Source organism: Xyrauchen texanus, chromosome 19 (assembly GCF_025860055.1).
Source record: "Xyrauchen texanus isolate HMW12.3.18 chromosome 19, RBS_HiC_50CHRs, whole genome shotgun sequence".
NCBI classification, from domain to species: domain Eukaryota; kingdom Metazoa; phylum Chordata; class Actinopteri; order Cypriniformes; family Catostomidae; genus Xyrauchen; species Xyrauchen texanus.
The window spans coordinates 42,343,513-42,353,512 of NC_068294.1; the positions used below are offsets into that span (position 1 = coordinate 42,343,513).

Here is a 10,000-nt window from a genome sequence, read left to right on the forward strand (position 1 = left end):
TACTAAATATTAGTAACTGTATTCCACTTCAGTTCCAATTTAAATCGTTGATAATCAGAATTCAGTTACATTCAAAAAGTGTTTTGATTACTTAAGAGATTACTTTGCATTTTATTATCATTTGTTTAATTTAATATGTAGTCTATTCAGTTGGAAAACATTTATCCATATTAATGATCCAATCCGAGGAGCTTTTGAACAGCGGTGAAACACTTTCTTATGATTTGTTGCATTCATACGTGCACTTTTACACTGTCCAAGCTTAATAGAGTAGATCCATCGTGTTTCTACAGCTTAACAAAAAACTGAAACGTTTTGCCAGATAAATAATCCAATAGATACACGATTACATGCCTTATCTATGTTTTTATGCGGTTAGGGTATTTTTACAAGAAATGCTATCCAATGTAGCCTTTATTTATCATATAGAAACACAAATAACATATGTTCTGTCTCATTCTATGAACAGAATCCACATACAATAAGAAAAGGATGTCATTGTGGACACTCTGTGGGGTTTTGAAGTTTGGAGCAGCAAAAATAGAGAAGTGTGATCCCTTGATATTTAGAACACTCCCTCCGGTCCCCCTTTTTAAAATTGGGAACCGCCACAATCATTTGCCAATTCCCAGGCACTGTTCCCGACTTCCATGCAATGCTGAAAAGGCGTGTCAGCCATGCAGCCTGACAACATCCAGGGCCTTCAGCATCTCAGGGCGAATCTTGTACCCTGGCACCTTGCCACTTCAGAACCTTTTGAGTGGCCACAGCCAGAGAAATGGTCCAAGACTCCCCAGAGTCCTCTGTCCCTGCTTCCTCCACAGAGGACGTATCAGTCTAGTTCAGACGTTCCTCAAAGTGCTCATCCACTGCCTGACTACATCGCTAGGTGAGGTTAGCAGTTCCACATCCCGGCTAACTACAGCCTGGACAAAGCCCTTCCTCCCCCGCTTAAGCCATCTGACAGTTTTCCAGAACGTCTTTGAGGCCGACTGTGGCAGGGCGGAGGGCGGGGCCGGGTCGTGATCCTACACACCCGGTCCCGTATTAGGCTAATTATGCCTCCGTGAGGTTTAAAGGTCGACTGCAGAGGGCTGTGCGGGAGAGAGAGATCGTTAGCGGACATGTCCGTCATGTGTGTTTGTGTTGTCTTTTAAGTTTTCCATTAAACTATGATTTATATCGTCAAGCCGGTTCTCGCCTCCTCCTTTCCCATCCTTTAACTGTTTTACATTGGTGCTGAAACCCGGGAAGGAGGAGGGATACGCCGTAGTAGAGTTCTCGCCACTACCATCCACCCCAATGGAGCAGCCGCGGCCATCTGCCGGGGGACGAGGAGCCCAGCCGCCTGAACGAGGACGATGGCCGCCGACCGCGAGGGGAGGAGGGGCTCCTAGCCGACCGCCTGGAGCGAGAGAACCGCTGCCAGGGGCGGAGGAGTCGCCTACCAGCCGCTGAAACGCGGCGGGGTTTAAGACCGCCGACCGCGAGCAGGGAGGGGCTCACTGCCGACCGCCTGGAGCGAGAGAACCGCTGCCAGGGGCGGGGGAGACCCCTTCTAGTCCCCGAGAACGTGGCGGGGTGTTCCGTCCGCCAGGGGCTGGAGGACTGCCTCGGATCCGCCCGGAGAGGCGCGGCTGTCGTCCGACAAAGGGTGGAGGAGTGGCCGAGGAACAAGCTGCGGCGTATCTGAGAACTGGCGAGTAAGTTTTTTTTTTTTTGCATCTCTCTCTCCTCTCTCTCTCTCTCACTGTCGCTCTGCGTTGGCCTTTATCCTCTTTTAAATTGTATAGTTTTTTGGGGGGGTACTACACTGTTACAGGAGTACCCTCCCATTTTAATCATTTCTGTTTCCCTCCCCTTGTCCCCTCCCTCGTCCAGGTAGATGGGGATGACCTGCCGGCAGTCAGCGCGGAAGGCGCCCTCCCCAGGGAAAGGGGATGTACGTCAGGCCGGGGCTCCCCAGCCTGAGAGAACGAGGGAGGAATGTGGCAGGGCGGAGGGCGGGGCCGGGTCGTGATCCTACACACCCGGTCCCGTATTAGGCTAATTATGCCTCCGTGAGGTTTAAAGTTCGACTGCAGAGGGCTGTGCGGGAGAGAGAGATCGTTAGCGGACATGTCCGTCATGTGTGTTTGTGTTGTCTTTTAAGTTTTCCATTAAACTATGATTTATATCGTCAAGCCGGTTCTCGCCTCCTCCTTTCCCATCCTTTAACTGTTTTACACCGACCAAATGTCCTTCTCTATGGCCTCCCCAATCTCCTCCCACACCCAGTTGCAGTTTTGGCTTCTGCAACCACAGCAGCCACAGTTCTTCTGGCCTGCCAGTACCTATCAGCTGAATCAGGAGTCTCACAGGCTAACCAGTTCCGAAAGGCATCCTCCTTCAGCCTGACAGATTCCTTCACTGCTGGTGTCCACCAACTGATTCTTGGGTTGCCACCATGACAGGCTCCAACAACCTTCAAGCAGCAGCTTCCGCAATCGAGGCTTTAAACATGGCCCATTTGGACTCCATGTCCCCAGCCCACCTTGGGTTGTGGGAAAAGCTCCTTCAGAGGTGGTAGTTAAAGATCTTCTGGAAAGAAGACTCCACCAGATGTTCCCAGTTCACCCTCACAATTAATTTAGGTTTGCTACATCTGTCTGGCAGCCTTCCCCGCCATCTGATCCAACTCACCACCAGGTGGTGATCAGTTGACAGCTCTGCTCCTCTCTTTAGTTTGGTTCCAGAGCCAGAACTGTGTGTTGAAGTGAGGCCAACTATATCTAGTTGGTATTGCTCAACCTCCCACATCAATTCCGGCTCCTGTCCCACCAGTGAGGTCATGTTCTATGTACCAAAAGACGCCTTTGTCTGCCATCTGTTGGGCATCGCACCCATCCTCTGTTTTCCCCCTTGCAGGTGGCGAGCACAAACGGAGGTGACCCAATGTTTGTTTTTTCGGGCTGAGCCTGGCTGGGACCCATGGGTCAAACCCTGGCCACCAGGCACTCGCCTGCAAGCTCCTTTCCCAGACCTGGCTCCAAAAAGAGAGCCCTGGTCTCCCTAATCCGGGATACTTATTGAGCACATCATAGGGGGGTAGGTAAGATCGCTCTTTGTCTGGCCTCTCTCCTGGGATCAATTTGCCAAGGGAGGCCCTACCAGGAGCTAGTCCTCCAGACAACAGCTCCCAGGGTCACTGGGGCACTCAAACCCTTCCACCATGGGAAGGTGGCAACCCATGGAGAGGGATATTATGTTATACAGTTAAACATTTAAAACTGAAGTATTACTTGCTTTGATGAAGATAAAAAAAAAACACTTTTTATTTATATATTTTTTATGAATTAATGTAACATTTATAGCACTTTTTTGACACTACACTCAAAGCGTTTTTACATAGAGAACAGGGGACTCAATCTCCTCAATCACTACCAGTATATTTTAATATGATTATTCAACTGTTTTATCTACTATTAATGTTTGTATTGTACTACACATATCAATTTAAGAGGTGAAACTTGTGATATGGCTGATATGAGTTCAATAGAAGACTTTATTTTTATTATATCATATTGTACTCAGTTGATAATACAAGTGAACCATAATACTACAATAGTATGTCAATGCAATACACAAAATAACACCAACATAAACAAGGATTCAATAATGATGGGAGAAAAATATACTTTATTAAACATGAAAATAATATGCTTAAATATGCAATAAAACAGGTCCATTTCAGTAGTCGTATATGTTAATAAACATGTCACAGTAACTTCCCCCGACAACGTAGATACATCGCGATCGGTTAACACATGAGTAATCTTCGATTCATTAAAGCATGACAACCAATATAAGCTCCAACAACCCTACCAGAAAACATATCCAAGCATTATAGCAGGTAAACAACTTTTCCAACTGGAAAGCAGAAAAACATCCTCCCAGACTGCTGCGATACTGTCCTGGACTGTGTGAGTGTGACTGACTGAACTGAACTTGCTTTCTTCTTTTAATGGTGGCTCGTAAACTAAAATAGTGCACTACCACCATCTACTGTTACCATGGGAACATAGTTTATCCAGCCGGAACCAAGTGTGCCGCACAAGCCCTCAAAAGTGAAGCCAAAACGTCTCGATCGCCCCCCGGTGACTGGTCCTAGTATAGGTCATAAGCCCCGCCTCCCCATGTTATTCAACGGGACGTGAGACCAACTAAACAATTAAATTACACTTCACATATCTTTTTTCCAAAGATAGTTTCAGTCATTTACTGTCGTTTCTATCACGTTGATGTCATTTCAAGTGTTTGTTTTCAAAATAAGTTTGTTTTTAGTTATTTGATGCTATAAAAACGCTGCTGTGACATCATGATTGACAGCTGTGATTGACAGGTTCTCTGAGCTGAAGTAGTCACTGAAGCACCAACAGACTTTTTTTCGGGATCTTTGGAGGACTGAGGAGATTGGAGCTTTAAATTTAAAATCTAAATTTCTATAATTAATTATTTCACACCGTCATAAGTCAAAAGTGAAAAGTGCAGGGGCGTGTGCTTGCGATTGATTCAGCGAGAGTGAGGGCGGGGCCTTGATTTCGCGGCTTTACTTCCTGCTCACTACTGCGCAGGTCTGGTCCCGAAATCGCAACTGCGCAGACTCAAGTCCCAAGATGTCAGCGCCATATCGGGACACTGGCGGCTTCAGGTCTCACCAATGGAAAAGAGCGAAGGGGCGTCGTCCATCTTTTTTTACAGTCTATGGCCGGAACATGAGACAGCCAGTACTTCTTGTAGGACATAAGCCAGTACAGTGGTTCTGTACACTCTCTTTGCCTAATATTTGCTCAGTTTTCACTGCAAGAGTTTTCTCTAAAACCCTCCTCCCCCCCCAGCTCCACATGTCTAGATTGGCTATACGGGGAATGCATTTATATCTAAATGTGCTGCAAATTCACCACTCATTATATTCACATTATATTGGCAATTTCTTCATTATCGCCAAGGGTTTGCTGCAGGTTCACAACTACCGGTGAAGAGCTGCAAGCATTTGTGGTGACTCACAAGCTCCCTTGCATGTGAAAATAATGAGTGGGAAATCTGCTGCAAGTTTGTCCGGACTCTATATTTTTTTGTAGGGAGGTCATGATGACTGTGCATTAATAATTCACGGCTGTTTCATTTCAAGTCCTTGATATGCTAATTAATCAGCTGGAGTGTTACGTGATGAGGTGCTTGTAACATTTACACTGATATTCTTAGCAGACGTTTTCTTATCAAAGGAATTAAAGAAAAACAAACATTGTGTAAATGGCCTCTAGCAAAGTAGAGAGTGAAGGATACATTGACCTCTTTTCCTCATCCTGTCCTACTTGTCCTCAGATTAAAGGAAGGCGGTTTGTGTCACAGTGATTTGTATGGCTGGAAATGTTTCCCACACGTCATTCATATGAAGAGATGTGTGTGCGTGTGTGGGTCAGGTTGTACTATCATTTTGAGGATATAGCTAGTTAAAGGGATAGTTCTCCTAAAAATGAACATTCTGTTATCATTTAATAACCCTCATGTTGTTCCAAAACCATGACTTTCTACAAACGAACACTAAAGGAGATATTAGGCAGTGTGTTTGCCTCAGTCACCATTAACGTGCATTGCATGAAAAATGCCATGAAAGTGAATGGTGACTGAGATTATTAACATATTTTGTTTTTCACAGAAGAAAGTCTGGTTTGAAACAACATGGTGGTGAGTAAATAACGACAGAATTTTCATTTTTGTGTGATGTCACAGGTTTATAATGAAATTTGTAGGCTATTTTTATTGTTACATTTGTATTGATTTATTTTGCATTATTGATTAGTTACAGCCCTTTAAAAGGAATGCGCCAGGTTCGATACATCTTGTGTTGCATTTTGTGGTTAATTCTTAGAACACATCTTGAGATCTGTTAGTTCGCGTTTGCGCTCCTTCAAGTGTTTTGAATGCAAGAACGTAACGCATGTTTGTGTTGTGTGTCTGCTGAAGGGTTGTTTTGTTCACTGTATAAACTGTGTGTTGCTCATACAGCTGAAGTTTTACTTACTGCCCCCTGGAGTAAACAGGTGGTACTACAAGCTTGCATTTCTCAGGAATCTTCATTATTACGGTCCGGGGTCATTACAATTAATTGCGTAAATTTTTTTAACGCGTTATTTTTAATAAAATGTATCGCACTGAATTCATGCATTAAATCGCCAAAAGACCTGGACAAAAGGCTTAAAATATATATATATATATATATATATATATATATATATATATATATATATATATATATATATATATATATATTGATATTTAATTATATGACAATATAATTATTCATACACAGTCTTGCGGGTCTAAAGAGGTCTTACAACAAAATTGCTTCCTACACGTTGGTTACACCACATGAGTTTGATTTGGTGAAAAAAAAAAATTCTATATTAATTTGAAAATAAAATTTGACTGCTTAATTTTTAAAGAAATAATTAGAAAAGAATATTCAGCACAGCTCATGCCAAAAAATTTTTTTTCAAGTATTTCAGCTTTAAATGAGAATATTATTTAGTTTACTGTCTCCGGACGGTTACACCACATGCCATTTTTTACTTTTTTTTTGTGCGAGTTGCATTTCTAATGTGTTAAAAAATGTGCATCATGTCATTGACCCAATTACCACAACGAATAATTTTGACTCGTCCCTCATTTATTTAAAAAAATTAAAATCTGGGTTACAGTGAGGCACTTACAATGGAAATGAATCAGGCCAGTCCAGAAGCATTAAAATACAGTCAACAGTGTCGTCATGTGTCAGCATGAATTTAGAGTGATTAAATCAGGGATTAACCAGCATTACTGTGTTTACCAGAGTTATAATTGAGTTTTACTTGTATTGGCCTGGATAAACCTATAGAAAGTCGATGGGAAATCCCTGAAATGATATAAAAAAGCGCGCGCGCGCGCGTGTGTTTGATGACACTTCTTTATAGCACTAATTAACACTCAGAGAAGGGTGTGAAACAATATGAAGAAGTGATAAAGAAGTGTAAGAGAATGCACAAATGATTAAGAATGAATAACAGATGGAAAATAAGAGAATGTATGCCATGCAAACATAATAAATAAAGATATGAACGAGTGTGTTAAGTGTGTGAGAAAGAGAGCGAGAGAGATAGGGTGTGTAAGGGAGGGGTAAAACGAGAGACAGAGAGAGCAGTTGGAGGCAAACGCTTTAGAGTCGGGAAAGAGGGAATGAAGGGAGGACAAGAATATAGAGAGAGCGATTGACAGGCACACACACAGGCTTGTTTCCACGGTGACAACATGGGGGCGGTTGTTGGCACATTGACCATGCAGACTAGACAGCGACGACCATCAAGAGGTAAAACATGAACTGACTCTGTCTGTCTTTCTCTGCAAACAGGTAGTGAATGAACTGGGAACTCCATTTATATCAGACGTACACTTATGTGCATGCTTATATGTGTGCATGCATGTACAGCCTTGAATGACATGCATGAGTGCATGTGTTTGCGAGTACAGCCTTGCATTTAATGCATGCGCGCGTGAGTGTTTTGTGCAATCAGATGACTCCCACGTTGCACGAGAGTGCAACAAGTGCCGTTTGACTGACATTAAACCCCCTCACACACACAGATGCGTGTTTCTACCCTGTATCAAAGTCATGCAATACAGCCACACACATTACACGATGTAGATGCGTTGCAATAAAACGATTGTTTTTATGCGCAGTGAGTTAACAGGTCGTCTAAGAGGAGAGTTTGCGTCATAGCCTGTGTGTGTGTGTTATACTTAAGCGCGAGACTGGTTTATGTGAATGTTGTTGGGTCATGTATGTATAATCATGTGTGCGCGCGCGCGCTTGTGTGTGTTGGCTGCACATGCCCATGTTATTTATTACTCTACTCACACACTCACTCTCTTCCTGCCCGCTCCCGTGGAAGCACTGTTGTCATGGTAACGCGGGGACGGTAGTTCGGGGTGTTTTTGTGTGGACGGCTGAAGGGTCCCGACCTGTCGCTCACATCCGAGAAGGTGAAAGACGGAGACATGGCAAGGGTGATGGGCACCTGTTGAGCTCTTTGACTGCTGACGCGTTCTCCTCCTGTTCTCCTCCTGAATTTGAATGGAGTCTTCAGTCTCTGCCTGTAATGAATGAGTTTGATCTGGCATCTCTGGTTTGGAGCAATTAAGAAGACTTGTGAGGTCATTTACAATGTGTAATCTTGTTTAATCTTTGGGCACATCGGATTCTTATAAAGCGCAGTAGTGCCCGCCCACATTTTCAGCCTTTATAAACATTACACAGTGCACAATATCAGTTCAAATGAATGCAAAGTGTGAAATGATATTCATTGCATACTCTTAAAAATGTATACACTCTGTATCATATCAAACATTTAGAAAAGATGCTAGAAAATTTGGAAAATTTCTGAAAACGTACATTCTTACCTGCTCATCTGAAATGCTAATTTACTCACTCATTTCTATGGACACCTTTAATATCTTCAATGACTCCCCAAATGACTCATGTGATACATTTCATGTTTTCTAAATTCATATGAAGGTTTTATGTGGGTTACAGACCTACAGACTGAAATTGCACATGTTGTCAGCCACTGACTGTCTAGTGAGACATAATGTTTTACTCCTGCAGGGGGCGCTTGACGCTCTGAAAACCGAATCCTCCATGCATCCCCATTTAAACCTCAGAAGGTTTTATATCTTATTGGAGACATTTACACTGGATATTTATTTTTAATAAAAACTGATAATTGCACAGATTCATACCTGTGAAGCATTATCTATAAAAGTATTCTTAAAATTCCTCATCCAGTAATAATAAACCACTATGATTGGCCGATCCTGGCCAGCGCTGAGAAAAGTAACAGGCACCACGTGACACCGCTGTCTGCACTACAGGGAGATTACGGGACACTAGTTGGGCGATACCAACTCATACAATGGAGGAGGGGGGGCGCTTCAGTATTTTGTCTGATTATGACAGACTTCACTGTCGCCCAATTGCAAAGTATCTCATACTAAATTATTTTCAGTGTTGATAAAGTATAAACAAGGACAGATTGCATGATGAATTTTGCAGTGTCACGTGCCACCATGGCGGGTGCTTTTTCCTTTCTATCAATATCTGTGTCAGCTAAAGGTAATGTAATTCCAGTTTTGTCCTCAAGGGGGCTCTGTAGGCCTACAGTCAGCAAGGTCGCATGCGTTTTAACAGACCAGCCCTTAGATGTTTTACTAGTAAATCACGAAGCAATGCCCAGGATCGCTCATACCATCGGGAAGAAGGAAAGACCACTCTCGAATTTCAAGCGGATGAGCGAGTATGTTTTAATTACTCACAAATTCTAGCATGTGGTTTTCATGATGTTCTTGGACGTGCAATCTTCTCTACCTTTCTGAGCTTGCTTTTCCATTGCTGTTTAGTGCCGCCTCAATGTGGGTGGGATTATAGGCTGATTGTCATAGTTACGCCGCCTCTACTGCCTTGACATCAACATTACGAACCATAAACAATAACACGACCGCTAGCTGTTAGCTGCTAGCTCATTGTGCTGCATAAAGCAGTTGTGCATGGTGATTTTACACAAGTGTAACATTTAAATTGGCCTGGTTGATTTAGAAGCTTCCAGTAGCTGGTCAACTAAATAAAGTGAAGCTTTCAAGCGGAGTATTGAGTTAATGTAACAAAACGTACCATCCTCCATCGTGGCTTCCAACAACGTCGTGGCCTCCCATTGCTCGCTAGATAGCGTCCATTTGGTCGAACCACTTCCACATTTCCTTGATGTTTCTGTAGTCACTTTTAACTTTTCCCTACACTGTTGGTAGGTTCGGTGGTAGCCGTGTGCGTTTTGTTCGTCGCCAACGAGAGGAACGTCCGCACCTCATTTATTGACCAAGGCATGGTTTTGCGCACAGACATTTCTTTTTACAATTGGAAAGTCACGTGAAC

General features: G+C 43.2%; 1 protein-coding gene across 4 annotated transcripts in view; it reads left to right on the forward strand.

The window, feature by feature from the left end:
* LOC127659750 (Kv channel-interacting protein 1-like) overlaps window positions 1–10,000 on the forward strand; it is a 60,687-nt gene that overhangs the window by 29,759 nt on the left and 20,928 nt on the right. Inside the window, exon 1 of one of the 4 annotated variants that reach the window (XM_052149703.1) lies at window positions 7,244–7,384. The exons of 2 other annotated variants lie outside the window; for them this stretch is intronic. In XM_052149703.1, coding sequence (XP_052005663.1) covers window positions 7,327–7,384 — 58 coding nt within the window. In that variant the 5' untranslated portion in view covers window positions 7,244–7,326. Of the gene's footprint in view, window positions 1–7,243; window positions 7,385–8,077; window positions 8,172–10,000 lie in introns of those variants that run through there. One more of the 4 variants, XM_052149705.1, reaches the window with a different exon arrangement.